Source organism: Triturus cristatus, chromosome 10 (assembly GCF_964204655.1).
Source record: "Triturus cristatus chromosome 10, aTriCri1.1, whole genome shotgun sequence".
In the NCBI taxonomy this organism is placed as follows: Eukaryota; Metazoa; Chordata; class Amphibia; order Caudata; family Salamandridae; genus Triturus; species Triturus cristatus.
This window is the reverse complement of record NC_140593.1, coordinates 183,775,732-183,801,225: the sequence shown is the minus strand read 5'-3', so window position 1 is coordinate 183,801,225 and position 25,494 is coordinate 183,775,732. Positions and strand designations below refer to the sequence as shown.

The window sequence follows — 25,494 nt, the reverse complement described above, 5'->3', positions numbered from 1 at the left end:
GAACTGCGAAGTAACATGTTCGCACTGTGCAAGATGTTGTTTTCAATGATTGCACAGTGCAGACAAGCAACCGGCACTGTGCAATCATTGAAAATGGCATCTTGCACAGTGCGAGCTGTAGTTTTCTGCTGCTCGAGTAGATTTTTACTCGAGCTGCAGCTTTCTCAACGCGAACTGGTAGTTTCTCATCGCGAGCGGTCGCGAGCATACGCGACCCCTCGCAATGAGAAACCTGACCTTCTCGCGTTGGGAATCTCGCCGGGAGGTTTATTTTCCATGCTCGCGATCGCGAACAAGGAAAAAGTCTCGCCAGGATGTCATTTTGCTTGCTCGCGGTCGCCAACTTGACGTTGAGGACCGCGAGCAAGCAAAAAATGACCGCAGCACTACGCAACACTACGCTACGCGTGTTCGCACTGTGCTACGTGCAGTTCGCGTAGCGCGAAGTAGCGCGAACTTTGCAAACTACGCGAGCGTAGCGTAGTGCTTCGCCCAGGCCTAGTTGTGACGCAGCCTTAATGGGTGAACTCCAATTAAAGATATACCGTCAAGTTTTTCAAATAGCACATAGCTTCTCCCTTAGCCAGATACCCTTAGAGTTTGGTCGTTTCAGGCAAACAATCAGCAGGCAGGGCTCAACTGTCAAGTGCTGTTTTAAGCTAAAGCATTCAGATGTTAATTCACTAAATAACATCCTGTGGTCAACAATCTCCAATACGGGCAGTGTTAACAGCATCAAACGTATAGAGTGCCTAGATCAATCTCTAGCAAACCTGTAATTTAGAAATCTATGGGAGCTGCCAGTTACATACAACATTTTTATAAAATCAGTGAATATCACTGTTAGACCTGACAACATTAGGGTGGTATTCCCCCCAACCTTTTGCCAACCTCCTCCATTTTTCTGATGTAATTTTTGCTGGCTTAAGAACTCTCAGCACTTTACCACTGCTAAAATGCAGGCTCTCTCCCTAACTCATGGTAGTATTGTTTCATGCCCAATTGGGTTATTTCATTTACTTATAAGTATCTAGTAAAGTGCACTACATGTGCCCAGACCTTGTAAATGAAATGCTACTAGTGGGCTTGTAGCACTGATTGTGCAACCCACACATGTAGCTCCTTAGCAATGCCTCAGACGTGCCACTAGAGAGCTTCTGTGTGCAGTTTCACACTGCCATATCAACCTGTAAAGTAAATGCTCTTCCCAGGCCTAAACCTTGCCTTTTTTATACATATAAGTCACCCCTAAGGTAGACCCTATATAACCCACAATGATTTGTAAGCTTGTAAATCTTGTAAAGCGCGCAAATGCCCGCTACAGGGGGGCAGTTGCAGTGTACTTAAAAGGCATTGTGTGTACTTTTAAACTTTACATGTCTTGGTAGAGGAAAAACTCCCAATTTCGTTTTTCACTACTGCAAGGTTTATCTTTCACATAGGTTAACATTGGGATTATCCTATTACACATTCTAAGTGTAATTTCCAATTTGGACAGGATATATATTTTGAGTTTGGTGTCCCTGGGCCCCAATTTAAAATCACAACTTAGGGTGAGGTTGGGCATTTTCCTTACTTTGACCATTCTGTGTCTTCTGCCTGTCTCCAGTACACATCTGGGGTGGGTGACAGCTGGGCTTTGTGCGTTCCCTCTGGACAGCCACACTCAAAGGGAGCTTAAGTGTGCCTGATCGGCCATTCACTTCCTGAAGGCCCATCAACCGCCTGATGAGTCTTCCTGGCCTGGGTGGGAAGGAGAAGCTGACACTTGCATCTTAATGGGCTGTGTCTGTCTCCATACAAGGAGCTGCACCCCCCTGTAGTGAGTCTGGAGCCAGGGCAGGAGAGGTAGGGAGCTTGTACACTTCAAAGCTTTTCTCCCCCACTTCAAAGTCATAACTCGGTATAAATACTGGACCCCTGACACCACCAAGTTATTACACTTCTGGACCTGTGACTACTCTGCCAGGGAGAAGAAGTACTGTGCTGCTAAAATGACTGCTACTCTGCTGGACTGCTGCTTTTCTGGACTCTGCCTTGTTGTGCTCTTGCCTTGCTGAGTGAGAAAGACTGGACCTGCATCATTTGAACCCAGAGTGACTCCAAGGGCTTGCTGGGTTGCCTCCTGTTTCCTAAGTCTCAGGGACACAAAATACTAAGACCCCTCCTGTTCCAATTCTTGGGCTCATCTGCTTGTGAGTTTGTCCTTCCGAGTGGGGCCACCACAGTCCTGGACCCTTGGAAGTAGACCTAGGGATTTTCTCCAATAGCAGAATTGACACATCACAGCTGTTGCGTGAAACAGGTCTGCGCATCACACTCGGAACTGCTGCATAGCACTCGGAACCACCACTTCGGAACTGACGCATTGCTGCCACAGCTTGGAGAAGATCAACGTCTTGCCTCTACAGTGTGAAGAAACCCAGCGCACCACATTTGTAACTGCAACACTTCAGAACCAAAGCTTCATTCATGGACCTGATGCATAGCCGCAGCTGCATGGAGGAATTCAGCACAACACCTTAACTGCATTGGGATCACCGACGCATCTCGTGCTGTGATAATTATTAAGGAACTTTTGCTTGGTGGGCCTTTCATGGGTCCTGTATCCGGCCTGCGCTCCATCATGGACAGCCTGAACTCTTGACTTTGTCCCTGTCCAGTGGGATCATTTAGCTTTTTGAGTGCTATTTGCTTCTAAGGACTACACTTGCATTTAATCTTTAGAAATTCATATCTTGCATTCTCATGGATGGATTTTTATTTGTTTTATTTATAAAATCATAATATATTTTATAATTTGGTGTTTTCACTGTTTTACTGTTTGAAGTGTTGCACAAATACTTTACACAGTGCCTCTGAAATTAAGCCTGACTGATCTGTGCCAAGTCAAGTACCAACTTTGTTCGCTCTACATACACCAAAGCAAGTACATAAAAATACAATAAAAAATCCCACGTAATTTACAACACTACTTTTTAAAATCTGATCTGTGTCAAGCAACCAGAGCACAGAATAATTCAGGATGCGTTGTGTCTTACCCTGACTAGGATTGTGGTCCCTATTTGGACAGGATGTATACTTCTGCCAAGTAGAAATCCATGACGCACTGGTGCGCAACCTGCTGGGAGATATTTACAAACACACGTACAGCCACCCTGCATGACTTTACCTGTGCTTGTAAATATTGCCCCTTTTCACGCAATACTTTGCGTTTTAGGAGCATGACATGGGTGTTGCTGTGTGTGTTCCCATGCAACACCCATGTCCACTGATGCATTTCCAGATTTACAAGCAATCGTTAATCTGGAAAGGTGTCAGAATGCTACGCCACCCTTGGAGTGGCGTAGCGGGGTGCAACGAGGAGAAATATTTTCATTTCTTCTTGGATTTTTTCCTCTTTCAATGCGTGCTGCATTCTACAGCACGTATTGGAAGAGGAAATCACCTCAATTGATTGATTTTGTGCAGGAAGGTGCCCCTTCCTGGACAAAAACAATCTCCCCACGACGCAGGCCCCCTTGCACCATGGTGCAAGGGGGCCTGCGCCGGCGCATGGCAGCAGTATGTGCACCAGCACAGGGGCAAGCACTGAGATGCGACATGTTGTAAATATTTCACATCCCTGTGCTTTGAAATTAACGCCGGGCGGTGCAGCAAAATGACTTGCGGCACTGCACAGCGTTAGTTCCTTGTAAATCTGCCCCCAATTCCTAACAATCGCAATGTTTAAGCTATCCATACTAAAGGACAAAGAAGAGGTTGTGAAAACATCCCACGACTGTACGGTAATTAACAGCTATCCCCAATTGAAATAGGCAAAATACCTGGCTTGCACATACCTGCTACATCTAAAACTAAAGGTGCTACAGTGTTGGCTGGGTTATCATCCTACCCAAGCGGATAAACAAGCATGGCAGCATTCTTATAATATAGGCTGCAGTTTGTGTGGTTCAATCCCAGAAACCCTTGTCCATCTCACATGCATCTTCCGAGGAATGCTAATTGTTCAAAGACACATGAAAGCAGTGTCTGGTACAAGGAGGATCTCATTGTAATGCTCCTTTTACATGTTTCCAGGCACAATCCTTTTGTATAACCATTTATTATTTGGAAAATAAAAAACGAAATCAAGCGATGCCTCTGTGTTCTGTGCCTAGCAGCAGGATGGCGTTGAACAGTTGAGAGCACACCTGTGATGAAAAGCTGATTGGTGTAATGCTGATCATAAGTAACACAGTTACATATAAGGCCGCAGTCAGAAAGAAACTTTCACTCATAAATAAAAGTGCACGGCCAAAAATGACTGTATTTATACCTGACAAGTATCCACAAATGACAGGAAGAAACTCATTCACTAGTGTAGTATTCCATGCCACAACTGTGTACCTCACGTATCGCAGACCTCATGCAAGAGGGGGGAAGTGGGTGTTGCAATGCATGGTTTCCTTTAAGGGTGATTGATCAGTAACAAACATGTTAGTTTGCATCTCACTGTCCCATTCCCGCTGTGAAAAATCTTGAAGGTATACTCCAGCACTGGGCTGGAGTAAGTCCTATTCTTCAGTGGGAAGGAGACTTCAAACTACACGAAAACTCAGATGAAGAAGTTTCTCAATAAGGAAAATGTTTTTTCGATGGAGAGACTATAAAATAGCAATCAATTGCAAGCCAAAAGGTTTCACCTTGGTAAATTGATGCAATGGTTACTTTGCCACACTTTGCCTCTGCCCACCTCAGCTACATCATGGGGCAAAGGGACAGCCCACTTCAGCCACTGGCTCCCATCTATGTGACTAATGGCATTTTTGCTTGCATAGATTTGCACACCCACCATAAATATATTCCACTTTATGTGCCTGGGCTGGTAGAACCATGTGTGTTTAAAAAAATAAATGTATTCACTCTCTTAAACCTGACATCTTTGGAGTGGTTTCCCCCTAATAGAACCATGTGTGTTTAAAAAAAATGTATTCACTCTCTTAAACCTGACATCTTTGGAGTGGTTTCCCCCTAATTCATTACCTTCAGACGCCTGTTTTTGCTGACTTTGTATTCTGTTGGCCTTAGGACTCTGCACACTTTACCACTGCTAACCAGGGCTAAAGTGCTTTTGTGCATTTACTGGGCCCGTACGGAATTTCTACTTTTAGAAAATCTGCCTTTTCTTGCCTTAGCTATTTATTGCCTGCAACCTGTCTCTGGTCACATGCCTGGGTATAATTGACAGTTAGACTTTGTGTATTCCTCCTAGACATCCACTCACACTGGGATTGTAGGTGTGACTGGATGGGTCATCACTGGCATGATAGATGGGAGGAGCTGGGCACAGCCCCACTCACACTTGAAGAGACTGTGTTCTGTTTCTACACAAAGGTCTGCATACACCCTGTAGTTAGTCTGGAGCCAGGGCAGGGAAGACAGGGTATCTGTGCACTTCAAAGGCATGCCTTCTGAAGCTTTTACCCACTTCAAAGGCACAACTGTGTTTAAAAGAAGGACCCCAGACACCAATTCTTCAGTACACTATTGGACAAGTGCGTACTCGGCCAGGAAGTAGGACTGCTGTGCTGCTACAAGGACTGCTGCTCTGCTGGACCGCTACTCTGAAGGAGCAGCTTCCATGTTGTGCAGACCTGCTGGCTGCTACCCTCTTGCCTAGGGAAGAAGACCTGGACCTGCAAACCACCTTAAACCCAGGGCTCCAGAGTGACTCAAAGGGTTAGTGCTCTGGCACTTGATCTTTGCCTCAGGGACATAACAAGCTCCCCAACAGCTCCTGGACCCATATTCAGTGAGTCCTGACCCTCAAGTGGTGCCCCTCAGGTCCTGTGGCTCAGCAGGCTCTTAAATCAAGCCTTTGGGCTGTTTGTGACCAGAAACGGGCGTGTGCTGCTGCCAGCCCGTCTCCTCACACAGCACGCATCAACGCTGCAGAGGACTGCCACCACGAAGCTTCCACCTAAACGTCCGCAACACCAGCCTGCTCTTCACACCACACCGACTACTGCCAGTGACGGCCTCCTTTCTCTCAGCGACCCTCTACAATGCAATCAGGGCCCTTTGCAAAAAACTTGAGAAGGTAAAACTTCAGCCAGGGCTAATCTGGGACTGTATCGGACCCGGGTTCCATCGCGGTTGGCCTGAACTTTGACTTCGACCCAGTCCAGCGCAACCAAATATCCGGTTGGCACTTTATGCTTTTAGGCATTATTTTACAGTTTATTCTTTAAAACTCCTAATTCTTGTACCACTGGTTGCACTTTTGTCGTTTTAATCTTGTATTATTTAGTTACATTTGCTCTCTTTGTTTAACCTGGTGTGGGGTCTTTTGTGCAGTGTATTCACTGTTTTACTGTTAGAAGTGTTACACAAACACTTTACACTAAGTTAAGCCTGACTGCTCTGTGCCAAGCTACCAGAGGGTTGGACATAGGTGCATTTGGGGTTTGCGTGTGCCTTACCTTACTAGGATTGTGGTTGGTGCTTGACCAGGACTCACACCCTAGTCAACCAACAACTCTGACACACTCTCAACATAAATTTTTAATTTACTTTTGAGAAGACCCTGGAGGTCCTCATACACCGATAGCCGGCCCTCACTACTTTATCCAAAGAGACCACTGCTAGTGGCGCCCATCTTGAAATTGTCTTTGCTGTTCCTTAACAACAACGAAGACATGCAAAACATCAATACAAAATGGCTGCCAAAGCATGTATTTACATGCGTATACATGCTGATGCATAGGTGAATGTCTTTTCATAGTATATAGCATTATAAAAAGAACATTCTATAATTGTCACCAGTGCATCACATCAGTTCACACAAATGTGTTACCTTCTTGGAATGGTTTTAGTTATACTTATGTCACATCTTGGACTGGTAAATTACATTGGCACTAGCAAAGCCAATACCTCCCCAGCCAGACATATTGGCATTTCCAGTGTTTAATTGCTTGAGTCTGTTGAGATAGCTAAATCCGTCTCTGGGCCAGGAAATAAAATGTGCAATTGCCCCTTTTCGATGCACAAACCTTGCTGATATGTATTAATTCCCTCAGACAAATGGCAAATGACAATATCAGTAGTATGCTCAGAAATCAGAAAATGGCACAACTTTCTAGTTGTATTTCTGACCATGTTTGTGACTAACAAAAAAGTACAAAATCTGCAGTTGTGTTGCTACTAGTGCACATTTTGTGCTGGTTTTAGTGAATCTGGCCCGCAGTGTTTAACTGACAAATGGTGTACAGTTTTGTTGTTGAAAGATATAGTGGTGTCTATCAGAAGATAGAGTGGTGATCTATCAGAAGAAAAAGGACAAAATGGCCTTGTTTCGAAGCAAAGATGCACACTGGTACCATCTCAGACTTGTGACAAGGACATCTGTGATGCTGAAAGTTTGTGTTGTATCCATTCAGCCACGGGCAGTGCACAAAACAGCTGCCAGCCTTTGAAACAGTAACTTATTATATTCAGTTTGGGGAAGCCGCATGCCTTAAACACCTGCGTCATAATACCACATAAAAAAATGGGGAAAACCCCAAAAAGTGAACATATCAACACCATGAACTCGTTGACTAGTTACACATGTCTGTCTCCTACACCGGCAGGAGGATGCTCGTGGGCTACAATTGATGTGTGTACCTTTTAAATGTTTGCCTTCTGCATGCACTGGTTAGACACAAGTAATGAGTGGAGCATGTGCTGCAAAAATTTCTTTGTTTCCTGATGGTAACATTCATAGTCATGGCCCTGAATTGCTGCTCTTATAGACTCCTATGTATTATCATCTATTATAGATATTTGATATTTGTAAAGCGCGTGAATCACCCCCCAACGGGTCTCTCGGCGCTCCGGCAAGCCGCACAGATCATGTTTGGTTGTTTTTAGGAGTCTTTTTAATTGAGACAGGAACGAAGATATAGTGGCAACTGGTGGTAATGGTGAGGGGCCAAAAAAGAAAAAGAGCGGCCCCTGTTCCTGAGCTTATGAATACGCCATGGGCGTAGTAGCAGTTGCTCACTAGATCTAAGGGAGTAGGAATATAAGGTTGCAACTTATTTTGTAGGTAGCGAGGTCCATTTCCATGAAGAGACTTACGGAGCAGACATAATAGCTTAACAAGCATTGGCATAGCCAATAGTTCTCGCCTTTGGGACCTTTTAAGTGTTTAGCCATGCAGCACATACATACAAAGGAGGAAAGACACTGAAAAAGATCATGCAAATTTACTATGAACAAAAAGAAAAAAAACAGAGCTGAAGTAAGCGCCCCTTCCAGCCAGTCCAGAAAGGGTCAGAGACATGCCCCTACTTTGGACCTCGGGAGCCTATTTGAATGTGCAGAATACTCTTCACGTTGGAAGGTGCCTGGAATGTGGAGCTATGCTGATTTTTGGATTGACAGGACGGTATGGATTGTGCAGGGATAGTTGGGCCGGCGATGTAGTTGGTTGTTTGATGTGTTTTTGTATGTACTGAAAGAATCTGAGTTTCGTTGAAGGGGGCATGATGCTTTGGGAAGGTGATGTGGCGTAACATCTGACAATTGGGCGGGGGAGCAGTGGTTGGGGTTCGGTGTGCTCTCTCCATGCCAGCTGGGGCTGGGGAGAAATGGCAGACACCTGCAGATGATCTCGTAACGGAGTCCGATTGATATTTATAGTACTGGTGGAGATGGGCGTTTTTCCTGTATTTTTTGGATGTGACTGACTGCTTGAGAGCTGTGGAGCTGTGTTGAATTTGTGGCATGCTGCCCGCATGCCAAGTCATTGCAAAAAAGGAGGAGATGCCATATTTAGAATGTTGAGTGGCTTTTGCGTTGTGCAGAGCCAGTGGGGCTGGTGTTGGGTAGTTGAGTGCCTCAGGAGTTTGAAGTGTTTGGTCTATCTTGATTTCAGGTTTGATTATTCCGATTGCTTTTGGTGGGGGATGTCACATACCATCTCAAACTGCCTACCTTAAACCTGGGGAGCTCATTTCAAGTTTGGCATGCTTTCACCATGCCATGCCAAGCCAGGTGGGTCCTGTTATAGTTTGGGAGTGTGACTTTGAAACTGCATCCCCTTTGGGCCCCCAGCGATTGGCAAGCGCTGCATTCCTGCTGGCAAGTGGAAATGCAACATGTATGGGGAGGAGAGATAAGGGGGGGTGATGCGGAGGCCTCGGAGCACGCATTTCTTAGGCTGGTATCGGGGTTGGCTGAGCACAGGGAGAGGGGAGGAGACATGCAGGAGAGCCTGAGCTTTCTTGTGGTCGGTTGTTTGAAGCATTTGAAAACCACAGAATGCATTGTGTATGCTATTGTCAGGTCAATGGCAGTAGCTGTGCTGTGGAGCGGGTTCACTCATGCTGTCAGACACTTCTGTTCTGCCACTGCCCTGCCGCAACAGTGTGGAGTTGGAGAACTGTGTCCAAATTGAGAGGATGGGCATGCATGTTTCTGAGGTCCGTAGCTGCTGAGGAGCTTGTGCTTGGCAGCCCGCAGTTCTGCCGGTGGGTGTTATCCTGCAGGTTCTCCGCTCATCCGTTACCACCATGGTTCCGAGAGTTCAGAGCGGAGCAACAGGAAAGATCGCTGTTTTGGGGCTCAAAACAGAGTGCCAATGGGGTGACCCGCCCGGGAAGGATGGTGTGTTGGTGGAGCACGTAGTATGTCACAGGTGAGAGGGGTGTTGCCGGTCTCTTTGGAACTCTGGGCCCAAACAGGTGTGCAGCAACTCCAAACATGAGCGCTAGTGTTCCATCCCAAAAACACATGTTAAAAAAAGATGCCCGGAAGTATCAAAAGACTGAAACAAAATGACCCATGTCACGCCTATGCCAGTCGCCATAGGCGTGACAAACACACCCAAAAGAGGGACAAATAGCACTATTCACCACACAAAAAAGCAGTTGGAGAGACACAGGAAGAAACCAATTAAAAGTGGTGGGCGTGGCCAAACTCCTCATACTGAATACAGCATGCCTCGCAGAGCAGCGCATGCCCGCTGACTCTAGACTTGACCTAAAAAGGAAATGCTTTTTATAGGTAGCCGGTGCAGAGATCTCAATATGGGTATAGAAGGAGAACAAGAGGGTAGGTTGCAGACCAACCACTCTGTTGTGTTCTGTATCACCTGGGGGTTGAAAAAAAGACCCTTGTTCATTTCAATCATTGGAGAGTTCCATAGTCCAGGTGACTAACTATAAATACCTGGGTAAGGAATTTCCTCGTCTGCAAGGGTAGCCACTGAAAGGCTTTTCTGAGCATATGCTTCAGGCCAAAGCCTATTGCAAAGATTGAATTCACATGTTCTTTTATGGGCAGATTTTTGTTAATTAAAACGCCTACATTTTTTCTGCTTTTTTTGTGATAGGAGTAGGCCCAAGTTCCCTGGGCCACCAGTCACCACACCAAAAGGAATGAGCTTTCCCAAAATGCAGTATCTCCATCCTAGCGGTGTTCATTTGAAGATAGTTGGTGGGCATCCTGTAGATTCGAATTGTGCATCAATAGATTATTTATTTGAGGTTGTGGAAATCGGAAAAATGAAAATAATTATTTTCCAAATAGGCTGTGGTACATTAGAACAAAGGTGGATTTATGCTTACGCCTATTAGATGTTGGGTTTCCTTTCTAATTTGTGACCCGTAAACTAATTACTCAGAAGCTCGCCTGAAAACACGTGTTTATTTTTTGTTTCCAGCAATTACTTGCCGTAAGCAAGATGGAGGACAAGCGGACATCGGCGAGTGCCTGAAGTATGCAGGACCATTTCCAGCTCTCACTCAAGCCTGCCAGATACCCTGCCAAGATGACTGCCAGTTTACAACGTGGTCAAAGTTTTCATCCTGCAACGGGGATTGCGGAGCATTCAGGACACGACGGCGTAATTTAGCTGGTAGGTTCAGCAAAATATATGAGTAAACACGATGCTGCATCTAACGAACAGCCACCGACCAAGTTACTGACCAAAGATTACACATGCAATCATTACCTCCTCGTCCGTTTTCCCGTCCCATTCCTTACACATGAGCAGTTCACCTGCACCACAGAACCTATCACCTAGCTGAGGTCAAAATACTTCTTCCAATATGGCGCTGCCTACCCAGCTTGCATAAAGGGGGACGCACATCACCAGGACAGCCTGAGAATACGAAAGAAACTCATAAGAAAGAAAAGCAACACAATCACCATAAACAGAAACAGAAACCTGGGAGGGAGGGACAGGCTCAGGAATGGAACGGGAAGACCTGACTCAGGGTAATGAAGATTTCTAGTAAGTAACCGGGCATTCTCACATATTAGGATGCCTTATCAGGCACACTTAGGAAATGAAGAAGGAAAGTTGTCTAGATTTCAAGAGTTCCAAACCAACAATGCATTTCCTTTGGTTTTATGAGAATTTTGAGTTGCATCTGTTTCCTACAGATTATTAAATTGCACTATCCTCCCACATCCTAGCTACAAAGTTTTAGGTAAATGTTGCTACACATCACAAAGAAATTAGCATAGCTTTGTAAGCATTGGGGCACCCCCAATGACAGGGTTACGTCAATTATGGTTTAGCGTAGATAAGGGCGTGTAGCGAATAGAGTATCAGAATTATCTACATTACACTTCGTAGTTTATCTTTTGAAAATGCATTTTGTTGGTTGTCTAAGCACCCTCCATTGTTTCAAGTGAGTTTTGTTATTTACGTTGGGTTACTCTTGGGTTAATGTAGGGCAGGATAACATGGGACGCTTACAGTTTGTTTTCAGTGAATAGGTAAGTTTAATCTTTTGTGTACAATTTGTGGTGAGACTTGATTTGGTCTGGGAGGATACGCGAAAAAATGTTATACTCTTCCTACAAGAAATATCATGATTTTGATTAACAAGAGGATTAGAGAATGAATATAGCATTTAAAGGTTGAAAAGATTGAAAATTGGCCTCAGAAAATATATATGCATATAAATATTCCACAGTTGTGAAATGAGGGGTGGCACTCTATATACATGCGTAGGGTGTGGCTCCTGTCATTTGTAGCCAAGCAGCTTTCATTAGAGAAAGAATGCTGGCACTCCAAGAACCATTCCTGTGTATGTTTGCTTTTCAAATACTAGTAACATAACATGACATAACTTTAAATATATCTGACTTTCTAACTTAAATATATAGAATATCGAACTATACAACCATCCATGTATATAATGAAACTGGTAGAATTATTAAATCGTTTTGAACATTTTATGACACAAGGATGAATGTAGCTTCACAGAACTAAATCATTATTCAATCACTCTTACTTGAAATACATATTCTGTTTTTGTATTGTACTATTGGATGTACGCATTTACATTTTTTTCAACATTTGATGGTATTTTTGTGACTTTTTTTCATCTAGGTAAAAGCAAGAAAAAAGAAAAATGCAAAAATCCTCCTTCCTCTCTCTTGACTGAAACACAGCCTTGTCCCTGTGACAAGTACAGTGCACAGCCAGTTGGTAACTGGTCCGACTGTATTTTGCCCGAAGGCAAAATGGAAGTATTATTGGGAATGAAAGTGCAAGGTGACATCAAGGAATGTGGGCAAGGCTATCGATACCAAGCTATGGCATGCTATGACCAAAACAATCGACTGGTGGAAACGTCGCGCTGCAATAGCCATGGTATGTATTCCTTCTGTGACAACTAGCCCAATGTCATTAGTATCACTGTTCACTGATCACAATCCTCAGATATTAACTTTGCATCTGCCAATAGGCTGTAATCCTAAAGCCAAAGTGCTTCAACATATTGTCCATTCTTCATATAATCTGAAAAGGCTGGTGTGGCCCTCGAAAAAACAAGCAGAAATACTGAAGTTTGCTGACCTTTTGATTAATCACAGTGACCTAGGCTCCTTGGAAGAGGGATGTTGTTGGCTAAGTGGAATTAGGTCACTTCATCACTAGTCGAGGAATGTATCGCTCGGAATAAAGCAAAAGCAAATCCCTTGAAATCCACCACTATTAAGTGGTATTCATCTAATTTATTTAAATTCGAACAATCTCTTAATAGGCTTCAAGGGAAGTTTTCAACCATCGATATTGGCCATCTTATCATGCTCTCAAGGATAAACTGAGGTCACTGAGAAGGTCATACAGACAAGTGGCTTGGCTGTTGAAATCACGCTATCAAGTAGTGCTATGGCGTTGATTATTAAATGCTACTAAGTTCAATAATGCGAAAGCGTTTTCGGATGTCATTAATGAATTGGAAAGGGGAGGTAATAGGGCTGTAGTGTCAATATTAAGGAGGCTTTATGTGTGAGGTGCAATACTAACCTGTATGGCCCTATTATTGCTAACACAAATTCCTCAGATCTGAGTCACTACCATGTAAAATGTAGTAAGTCACCTGCAGAGACAGGGAGCAGACCCAATCCGGTGCCATATTTGGGATTGCTAAGCAATACAGAAATAACTAACCTTTTGCAATTATTTAGATCAACTGGGGCTCCTGGATCCAAATGGGCTCCCAAACACTAGATTCTGTGCCAATGTTGATATGTGGGCTGAGGTGTTGACTTCTCAGTTCAATGAGATATTAGCATTTTATATTGTTCCAGAGTCGTGCCATGGAAGTATTGTACAATTAATTTTCAAAGAGGCCCAGTGTACAATCCTTCAAAGTATTGGTGAATTTCTTTAAGTGGTGTAGAAGCTAAGTTTTTTTGCATCCTGATTATTGATTGATTTGGAAGATTGGCTAACATCACAGGAAATAATCCCAATTAACCGGTCGAGTTTTTGTAAGGGCCAATCTACAATTTCTTATTTACTGACCCTTACTTTATTGGCAGAGCGGGCTGTTTTATAGATTTAAAAGCTGCATTTGATTCAGTGCCACAACTATTATTAGGGCAAAAGCTTTCACGATGGGATATTCCCCAAAAGTTGCCTGATGCTATATTACTCCTGTGTACAAATACCTCGGTTCAGTTGATAGTTTTAATCTGTCCCGGAAATTCTAAACTTTGACTGGTCTTAAACAAGTCTGTGTACTTGCCCCCTGCTTTTTAATCTTTTCATGTCAGATCTGCTGCAACTCTGCCAACCTGTTAATGCTCCCTCCAAAACTTGCTGACGTCCATCTTAAATAACTTCAATATGCCGACAATACGATTTTGCTGAGTGAAACTCCGATAGGATTATTAAGATTCATTGTTTTTGATGATTACATTTCAGTTCATAGCTTGTAGCTGAATGTTAGGAAAACTAACATTATAGATATTGGCCCATTGAAGTTTAAGACTTGATCATGAAGAGTGAGAGGTGGGCCAATTGAAGCTGTGAAGACATATAAATATTTTGGCATTTTATTTAATAATGAAGTCTTGCTTAATGTTTTAAGTGCAAAAACATCATCTTTAATCTATGCTTTTAATTCTCTGTGTAAATCATTGAGATTTCAAAGGAACACCTTCTTAAAGTCTAGGGAGCCAAGCTTCAGCAAACTATTGCTTATGGCTCGCCTATCACCAGGGAAAAGGATGCAAAATGATTGGATTTATTGGTAATTAAGGCTTGTAATCTTTTTTGGGAATTCCTAGGTCGATTGGCCAAGCCGAAATTAATTTGGAGTTTGATCTCCAAAGACAGTCCATGGTGGTGCAAGGGTAAATTTTGAAATGTATATATTCCTTGTTTTTATCTGATCCTGGCGACCTAGCAGCAAATAATTGATGGGGCGAAAAAAATCACAGTTTATACAGGCGCTTGGAAATCCCACATTCAAATATGTTTCCAGAGTTTGACTCACTGTCAGGGTTCCCAGAAATGACAAAGCTTAGTGTTAAACAGTTTTTAAATAAAAAGATTAACATTAACTCATTTATTGAGGCTAAAGAGGCTTTAGGGGACAAGAAACATGTGAGGTCAGTGATTAATTCTTATCAGACCTTGCGAATCTAGCCCTATTTGACTGCTTATTTTTGGGCCCATAAGAGGGATACATTTTTAGATCTCGCCTGAGCCAGCGCACATGTGCTGCACTGCGAGGCTTTTAGTAAGGGCTTTAAACTCGAAACACACGCTCAAGCGTGTGCTTTATTTTAAATCTCCCGCTATTGGCCTTTGCATGCGCCTTTCTAAGAAAGACAGCATGCAATAGGCCCAAGGCGGGTGCATGTCCTGCCTTCTCTGTCCCCTTGCCTAGGATGCTCGGGCGCGAGCAGCAGCGACATCTGTTTCCAAATATCGCGCCCACGTCTCGCTGTCTTGTTAATTGGAAACAGATGGTGTTCGCGCTGGCCCTGGTGCACTTTTGCTCCAAACACGGCGCTTTCACTTTCACCACCCTCTGCCCTCTATCTTTACTCCTTCCTGGCATTTCTCCCTTCTCATCACCCTCTTTTGCACATCTTTCTTTTTCCCTTTATCTCTTCAAACTGTTTCCAATCCTCTTCGCCCGTCGTTTCCTTTCTTCCTGCCTCTATTTCATCTCATTTCATCGTGCATTGCCCCCACGCTTATGCTCTTTCCGTTCTGTCTTCCCTCTCCACCTAGCTCCCCTCTCCTCGCTCTTCCCGCTCCCCCTTGCGCACACCCCTCCCTCCGCGTCTCTGCACATCTCCCCGTCTCCCGCCTAACTTCCTGTGTCACTCCTGCCCTGTCGCGCGGACAGCGATGAGCTGCTGATGTCCCTGGCCCTATCTCTCTCTGTCCAGCAACCACAGCCCTGTTGAAGCCTCACTCCCTCCATTGCAGGGTGATGCTGGAAGTATTATTGTCCTCACAACGGATGTCTCCTGTCTGTTCTTTTGCAATCTTGCTGTCTAGTTTTTAAACAGTGTCTACGAGATGCTCTGTTGCAATCTCACTATCACCCCTCTTCCTAGCTGTCTACAAACTGCCCCAGTCTTTTAAATGTCTATTTTGGAAGGTGTTCTTAAAGCTGCTTTTAAGCCTTCCTCACTAACGTCCTCTTCTTTGATTTCTCCCCTCAGACCCTCCTATAAAAGCTTCTCCCGCCCATCTGCTCCTTTCCAGACGCATCTCTTCTTCGTCTACCCCCCTCAATCCCTGATGGAAACTCCTCACTCGACTCTCTGAACCTCGCTTAGTGCACTGCTGCTTCTTTCTCTCCTCCACATCACCCGCGTGCCCCCCGGACTCCTGGCTCCCCATCTTCACCTTTATTTCTATAATCCTTATTCGCCTTTTGTCTCCCCCTCACCCCCTAACACCAGTCTCCTCACAGCCCACACTGTCCGGTCAGCAGGCTGCTCTTCGTTGTCTCCCTCTCCCTTCTTCACAGCCCTCACCAGAGCTCTCACGCTCCTGTATTAACTCACACCTCCCCTGTTCCCACGCACCTCTTCTCCTCAACTATTTCTTTCCCTCACTCTGGATTCCTCAATCTCCCCATTGCACCCCCAGACATCCCTCTGTTCACCTCATCTGCTTGCTCCCCCCACACACTGTTTCCCATTCCCTGGAATCGTACTGCTCTATAAACTGTTCTTTAGCATTATTTTTATTAAGCATTCTGGCTCAGAGCTGTTGGTGCACTACGAATAAAAGCAGGCAGTAATTATGCAAGTGTGGTGGGGCATCGATGGGGCCCGGGGGACGTTGGGGGAGGGCCGGGGGGCAAGGACCAAATGCAAGAAGGCGACACTAGGGTTTTTTATTGCGCATGGGTTTTGTCTCTTCAAGTGGGCAGTCGCCTTTTTTCCAGCTTTCTTTGCAGGCCGTTTTCTTTGACACATGTGCTGTTACAAGCAGGGGGCTAGTTTTCATGTATTTTCTACTCATTTCCCCTTTCCTATATATTCATTTATCTCCCTTTCGCACTTCCTCTGTCACCCTTTCTCGTTTTCTTTCTCTCCTCTGTTTATCTCATTCCACTCTTCCTCTCACCATTTCCCCTTGTCTCTTTGCTGCTTTTTTTAAATCTTTGTATCTAGTCTTCTGCCGTCTCTCTTTCTCTGTGTAGCCATCACCAAGGCACTCATCCTCTATTTCTTCTCATCCCTCCTGTGGTCACTCTTTTTGTAACACGCACTATCTGTTATCCTCTCTCAGTTTCATTCCTTCTCTCTCTCGCTTCCTCTATTTCTCCCTCAAGCACACACACAATTTCTTTCCACATATCTCTTGCTAAACACTTATAAGAACCCAAAGGCGAAACCTATTGGCTATGCCAATGCTTGTTAAAATTAAGGCTTGGTAGGTGCTCCACTAAGGTGGGCACACCGATTTGGGTACAACATTGGACACTCAGTGAATATAGACTGTGTGGGTGGTCACGTGAAAGTTTACTGCATATTGTATGTGCCTGTCCAAAATTGCTTATTATGCCCCGTATATTATTAAAACCTTCATTTCTTTAAGCAGTAGTGAGATCTGTTCATCAGGCTCTAATTTTATGCCTATCTTTTGTTTCTATTCCATATATTTATAAGATGATTAAGTTTCAGACAAAATGCTGGCATATGTGGCTTAGATTTGTTTGCTTATGTTCTTCTGAAGGGGTCTTTACAGGATCAGACAATAGAAGGTCACTCGCCCCTAAGAATTTAATGCATGATCGGAGGAATTGTACCTTCTTTTAGGCTCATTTTAAAAGATGTCAGTAAAATGTAATGTATTTGTATCATTTAATAAAATTGTTATGGTTCTAATGAACTAAATCAATATAACGTGCCTTGACTGTCCCTAGATATAGTTGGAGATTTACCCCACAGTAGATCTTTTCTCAGGGTCAGCATGACATCAGAACCCTCGCAAAGTTTGCTGAGGTGCAAGAGTGCAAGGAAAGGGGTTTGTCCCAGGGGTAAAATATTGTCTCAGTGGAAAATGTATTTTTAAGAAATTGCATAAATGCTATTATTGACTTCTACATTGACTAAAGTTGTGAGTGCAGAAATATGTTTGTGTAGAGGGAATTCCAAACTCATAGCTATTTTCCAAGAGTGTTGCTGGAAAGTGTAGCTGTCTCAGGTTTTCAAGAGTACTCTTCAAACCTTTTTGAATTCGAACAATTTGCCATTCTATGCTCTTGCAATATTGTAAACCTGGGGGGTTCAGATTGATGAACAGTAAATCAGGCCACCAAAAGTGGATTTTACTTTGGTAAAAATGTTTAATCATCAATACGTGTACGTGTAGGTAAGTCTTCTTCAGGAGCAAGGCCGTCGGGGTTGTGGGAATGCCCTGGGAATTTTGTGCACAACCACAAAATGATTTGTTTCTCAGTATTTACAAACGTTTCCAGGTTTATTCTCACCTTGGACACTTTGGACATCTTTCCTGTCAAGAGCAGGAGTACATTCTTGCAGATGGAAAGAATGAAGGGGGCATACTATCAACGGCCAGTGATAATTATCGCGGATGTATGATGTAACAACGCGTACCATTACAACGCGGTATGTTACATCGCGGTTTTAACAACGCAAGTCGTTACATCGACTTGCGTTGGAGGGCGCTGGACATAGGAATAGTGTGAATTACTATTCCAACTCCAGTCTACGTACAGTAGGGAAGGTGTTGGAAAGTAATTCACACTATTCCTTATCCTACAGCGCCCTCCAGTGCAAGTCGGTGTAACGACTTGCGTTGTTAAAACCACGATGTAACCATACTGCGTTGTAATGGTTGCGTGGTAAAGGATGTTTCCCAATTATCGCTGGCCGTTCTGTGCGTGAGAATTGTCATCGCCGGCTTTCACAGATAATTATCGCCATGCTAGCGCTATATTAACAACGCATAGCGCAATGGCGATAATTATTCCTGCGATAGCGTTGTTTTCCATGGAACATCGCTGGAAAACCAGCGATGTTCCATGGAAAGCGGCGATAACCTTGCTGATACGACCCTGTGGTCGTATCAGCATAATCCACCTCCAATATAAAGTATAGGTAAGTCAGCATTTAGACAAACTAACCTCTGCAAAAATGCCTGGGCCTCCTTGTAAATATCGAGATGTGCACATCAGCGATATTTACAAGGCTGTTCTGCCCAGTGATGCCTACTTTGCATCTCATTAGAGATGCAAAGGGAGGCGTCGGGTAAAAGGGTGCTAAGATGCGCTAATGCATGTTATCACCCTCTTGTTAATAGGGCGAAAACATTATCTCCGCTTTTTTGGCCTTTAAAGCCAAAAAAGTGGAGATAAGGCCCTTGATAATATGCCCCGAAGTGAGAACACCTCCAAAAGTGATTGAGGAGTCAAAGACGGAGCAAATATGTAAAATAGTCGTTTAATACGTAAACTCATTATATGTGTGCATATGTACACTACACACAGTTTTGTGTACAAAAATAATTTTGCATGGTCATAGATATGAATTCACAGAATAATTAGTCTTTGGAACGAGTGGCTGGTTCAACTACCCAGGATAGTCCTAAATTATTTTGTGAATTCTAAAAAAAGGCAGAAATGTATTTCAAAGGTATGCGAAAATTCAACAGACCTAATTGCCATTTTTTGGGGGGAATAGGCCCGATGTTTTCTTGGGTGGCGAAAGCTGAAGATAAGGATTATAGCTTGAAGTTCACACAGAGTTTTCAGAAATATAATGATATTATGCACATCAGGTTGAATGAGGATGGCATCAAATCACGTTTAAATGTTACTACCCAGGGGCTTCTAGTTATTGGGCACTGAGAAAGCTCAAATAGGAAAATGAGGCTGTTTATTGCATTGCCCTTTTGTGTTGACATTAATGTGTAATTTGTACCTCTCAGACCCGTCATTTGTTATGTGGGGTATGGTTCATCGTAGAGACAGCTCCATAAATTAATTAGAGGACAACTAATCCTGTCAACTCTGGTCCTGGAACAAGCAAGCCTATGTGAATGCCTCATGGGCCTGTCACTTTCACATGAATTAGTAATGCGTTATGGCCTTGCTGCTTACAATATGTGTACAGTATTCCACAGGCTCATTGTACAGGGTAGTGATACAATTACTCAAATTAAGTTTCACATGCATTTTGTTTAATTTTTTTTATTACAAATGCTCCCTGAATGTCTTTCACTTAATAATATAAACATATGTGTCAGACACCCATAATTATTCCACGATCAGTTCTTTAAAAAAAAGAGAGCAGTAAATCCTCACACGCTGGGGCATATTTACAAGCTGGCGATAAAAAATTATCGCCGCTTTTGTGGCCGTTTTTGGCCGAAAAGCGGCGATAATTTTATCGCCTAATTAGCAAGGCCACGCTAAGGCGTGAAACCTTGCTTTAGCGTCGGGATTCCTAACACCCAGCTTTGCATCTCTAATGAGATGCAAAGTGGGCGTTCCTGACCTAACATGACAGGGGAAATGTCGCTAAGCGACATTTCTCCTATCATCAAGCCCCACGCTGTGAAGCATAGCGGCAGGAAAAGTAGCGATAACCCCTGTTATCGCTACTTTCCTTACGCCTGCTTCAGGACTGACTTAGCCATGATATCCTATGGAAGGTGGATATCATGGCTAAGTTTGTGAGTCCCTATCAGCAAGCCAACGCCACATTGCGTGAGATTATCGCTGGGTTTCCCGCGATAATCTCACGTTAGGCAGTTAGCGTAAGGATTTTTATCGCTGAGGAGATAAGCGTTGCTAATAACACGCTATCTCAGCGATAAAAATCCACGTTTACCGGCGATAATTATCCTCACGCTAAGAGCGCTGAGCGATAATTATCGCCGGTTGTTGCTGATATGCCCCTCTATTCCTTCATCAGTCTGATGGGCAATGTAATTAAATATCCCACTCCTTATGCATCTTACCTGCCACCTGATTCCTTTTCCACTTTCCCCATCTGATACCACAATTTGTGATATATATTGTATGTAAATAATTTGAATAATGCATAGATTTTCCTCAATTTGTGTCTAGAAATACATAGTGCAAGTAGTAGACAGGTCATGCGTTTTTGACTATGTGAAGTGAGGAAACCTATCTAGGCAAACTGTTTCCTGCGTCTACTGCTTGCGTGGCAGCTGCCAACATAAATGTGCCATTCATAGAAGTAATTGTCAAGGAAGTTCCTCAGCAAATTATAAATATACCTTACTACAATGAATGTCAGTACAGAAGAGAAAACTATCGGTTCCATAAATAAATAGAGGGTGTTCCAGGACCCCTTAAAGGAACAAAAACATAGGGGCAGATTTGCTAAGTATTCATTCGACACAGCTCAGAAACCCCATTTGCAACGCTGCAGTGGTCAAAGTTGAAAACACAGCACAGAGTCATATCTATTGAGATTGGCCTGCTGGTCCTGACATATCCTGTAGCTTGCTTTGTGCGACACACAACCTGACACCATGGTGCAGAGGTGGGTGTACCCTTTCTATCTTAAGATTTGTCCTGGAAGCATATCCTCCCATTACAAATTCTTATGCCTAAACACACTTGGAAGGAACCTTTGCTGCAGATCAGAGCTTATAAATTCCCCCTGCTTCCACGGACAGAGTAATTTCACAGTCATGCGCACTTACACTCATCATACGCTGGTGGGGCCCATTACACCAACATTCATTCTATTACCCTATCCATACTGAATATAGGAGAGAACTCTTTAATCAATCTGCACCTAATTCGAGGTCAATGCAACCAAATTGAATTGTCTTGAGTCTTGATATAAACAATGAAACACATCTGAGATCTCAATAACATGACAAAGAAATAACCACCCGACACTGAAATTCAAACAAGAATGATTTATCTAAAATAATTCATATGGAAAGCCATTCAATTTGCAAAATCATTTTTCTCATATTTACCTATTTCTGGCTAAATGTCGTTTTCTAAGTCAGGACAGGTCTCTCAGCAAAGAATTAAAGTCTCTCAAGCTGTCATGTAGAGTCACCGTCCTCTCAGTCAGCATCGATCCTCTCGAGCATAAGTTCAGGAAGATGTAGCCACAGACCCTCTCTAGTCTAGTAATATTTATACTAAAATTTACATACTAAAAGTTACAAACAATTCTAAAACGTCCGTTAAGCAGGAAAGGATGTCATCTTGCAACATTAGAAAAATCTCCGCTCTTGGATATCAATCTCAAAACTCAAAACAAGGAAAAAGGAAGTCCAAACTATTTTGTATCATCCACGGATGTCTTGCTCCGGAATTGTATCACTTGCAGTGCAGCCACCACAAGTTTATCAAAAAATGTTCATTTGCGACAAATGTTCTCTATACCAAGGATGACTGGCGGTCATCCTAGAGTTGTCATCTTTTCTTCATAATCTTTAGCTCAGACAGAGGCCGAGGTCACAATCAGCGAGGCCTCCCTTCATATTCCATCTACTCAAATGCAGGCTGTGCATGTCGGCCATTTTCTTAGCAGGCCAGAATGGACAACTTAATTAAAAGAAACACAAAACAACGTTACTACATCGTATTGATTATACAGTGTTAATTCCCACTAATACCCTTATGTGTATGTATTTACCTAGCCATTTGCAACATAAAAAGGCATTAAAGCATATTAATTTAAAGCGCAAACACATAACAAATATCGCATAAGCCACACTTATTTAATTAATTTGCTCACCAACTTAGTTCACTTATTAGTTTAGCCATGCAATTGCATTCCCACGTGTAATTCTTTCGTTAATAAGGTTGGTTAATAAAAAACTCGACAAAACTTAGTACTTAATAATTAATCATTAGTAATTTTAATTATGACATACAAAAATATAAACTGATGTTTGGGTTTAAATAGAAAACCCTGCTCCAGCAATCCCCCCTTTGGTGATATATCATCACCACAAAAATCCAACCCCAAAAATTTAGTTCCCCTTTTAGGAGAAATTCAAATGTCTTTTTGTTTAATTAAACTCCAGTTTCTCTTTCATCATCTCTTTTTGTTTCTAAGTACATGCTCTCCCTAAATTCTTCCAATTCTATTTCTTGTAAGTCTCTTTTTGACCTCTTTTGTCTCTTTTCAACATTTTCTTTTATTATTTTCTTTTTATTCCTCCTATTTCTACAACATAAACACCCTAATCTAAGAATCAATAAAGTAACAATCACACATGTCAATGGAAATAATATCTTACCAAAAATGGTACTACCTATCTTAGCAATAAAATTCTTAACAGCAATTATCTTATTAGCCATTTTAGTCCAGATACTTTCGGCTTCCAGTGGTACTAATTCTTCATGCAAATCAGTAATATTTTTGATATAGACCTTTAGATCTTTGCTTTCATCAGGAATGTAAGTGCAACAATGTTGAACTTTCAGCATTCCACAGACTCCATCCTCTTTTGCCAATAGAATATCAAGGGCAAGTCGATTTTGCATAGACATAGCGCGTAAGGCAACCATCTCTGTATTCACCAATAGAAACCCTCCAGCGGTGCTTGTCGATAAGTGATCCACCACTGTTGATAGCTTCCGAATTCCATATGCATTTAATGAAATTCCCACTGCTGGTATTAAAGCTCCAAAAATATCTCCTACAATTTCTGTCCAGGTTTCTCTTTTAAAGCGAGTTAGTAAATTAATTTGTTCTGCATCTTCTATTCTATCTATATGGAAAATCTTTGGAAAGACCAGGCCAACATAACATGTGCCATACCAATGGTCAGGCAACCTGTAATAAGCCTTATTCCCACAAATATAATACACTCCCGGGAAAACCGGATCTTCTCCTCCTTTGAATCCCCATCCTGTTGCAAAAAAGTATGTATCATGGCACTCACTAGTCCCAACAAAATAATAATCATATTGGGATTTCCTTCTGGTAATGCATAGTTTACCCTTCTGTGGTGCATCTAAAGCCAAAGTTGGACTGGCCCCATTCTTCAACTCCTTTCCCATCTCAATGTCCCACATTGTCTCACTCATTTTATATCCTCCCGCCTTTTCATGCATACCCATTCTCTCTTCTCTACCATGTCTAGGAAAGCTTTTTCTTCCTCCTTCAAACTACAAGTTAAATTATTTCTAAAAATGTAATCTAATGTTAATTCTTCTGTTTCAATAAAAATCTCACCTAAAATGTTAGCTTCTTTAGCAGGATTCAGTCTTTTATTCATAGGCAATTGCCCAAAAATGTTATTCTTATTAGACATATCATAATCTATTTTCCCTAATAAATAAAAAATACTAATCAACACACTACATGAAATTCCGTATGTAGCTGGGAGATGATGATAAGTAACTCCCTCTGAAACGGATGCAGGTAACTGCATACAGACGTAGCAATCCCTTACCTCCATTGTCTTTACATACTCATACAATAATTTTGAAAAAACATTGTTAGAAAAATCATTAATTGACCTATCCTTGTGTATGTATATATTACTAATTCTAGTTGGTACTACTTTCTGCGAACCCTTCTCTATGTTAGTCATATTCTCAATATGTATTCCCAAAGTGTCTACTGTAATTCTAAAAGTAACTAATAAAGCAAGCACACTCCATAGTAGCATCAATAGTCCTGTACAGCAGCAGCACATTCTGCACCATCTTTTCAAGAAGGTACATCTATTTTGATTATTTTCTGTGTTAGCCATCTTATTACTTTGACTGTGTCTTTTGACTTAGCCTCTTCTACTCCACCTCTAGAGCAGCAAACATTCACTAGATTGTTACAAGCTGTTATTTTTTTTCCCTCTTCACTCTTCTCCAAGTGACTCCTTTTAGTTCACTCAATTTGGTTTTTCATCACTTTTCAATTCTTCTTCATCAACATCAAATTGTATCAGATCCTGAACATCTGTCTCTTCTCCAATGTCAGACAGGATAACTTTCAGGATTCCCACAGTTTCCTCCTCCTCAACCACTTTCAGTAAGGTCCCCTCTGGATTTCCTTGACTCTCTGCCTCTTCTTCTTCTTCAGACAGTGCCACATACGTCCATTCCGGTGACCTATACTTCCTGTTAGGCTTTCTGATTCTCTTGATCTCCTCTGGTTTCTTTGGTTCTTTTCGTTCTTCTTCTTTCGCTTGATTTTGGCTTGACACCTCGTTCACCTGTTCAGCTTATGTTAGTCGATATCTTAGCCTCTTTATCTTGTTAGGCCAAAGATCTCCTTTTACATTTCTTTTCTGTTTCACTTCTTTATTTTTCCTTTCTCCAATCCAAGTCCTCTTTCTCAGAACTCGACCTTCTGGTATCTCATTCCCACTCTCGTCTGATTCTGTCTCATTTGCCTCTTGTTCATCAACAATTTTCTCTTTTTCCACAAGCTTCTTCTCCACCGATTGAGATTTCCCTACTACTGTCCCGCCTCGGGTCTCCGACACGCAATCTTCTTGCTGTCTACTTGTCCCTTCACCTAGCTCCTCATGAATGTTCCCTACACCTCCTCGGGGTTCTTCCGCAATCTGTCCCTCTCTATCTTCTTCTGACCCTACTTCTTCAAGAATTATCTCAGATGGATTTCTCTCAACTTCCTCATTTGACTCAGGTATAGTCTCTGTGGAATCGCCCTTTTTATTTTCTCCACTGCTGGTTAGAATTTCAGGCAAATTTCCAGAATCTAAACTCTCTTCTGAGGTTCGCAATGTTCCTCTTGAAACTTCTC

At 42.6% G+C, this 25,494-nt stretch overlaps 1 protein-coding gene across 1 annotated transcript in view; it reads left to right on the top strand.

Moving 5' to 3' along the window:
- Nucleotides 1-25,494, top strand: part of THSD7A (thrombospondin type 1 domain containing 7A) — a 982,498-nt gene that overhangs the window by 819,303 nt on the left and 137,701 nt on the right. The window contains exons 13-14 of the mRNA XM_085630781.1: nt 10,691-10,885; nt 12,374-12,637. Of these exons, the coding sequence (XP_085486907.1) occupies nt 10,691-10,885; nt 12,374-12,637 (459 nt within the window). The remainder of the gene's footprint in view (nt 1-10,690; nt 10,886-12,373; nt 12,638-25,494) is intronic.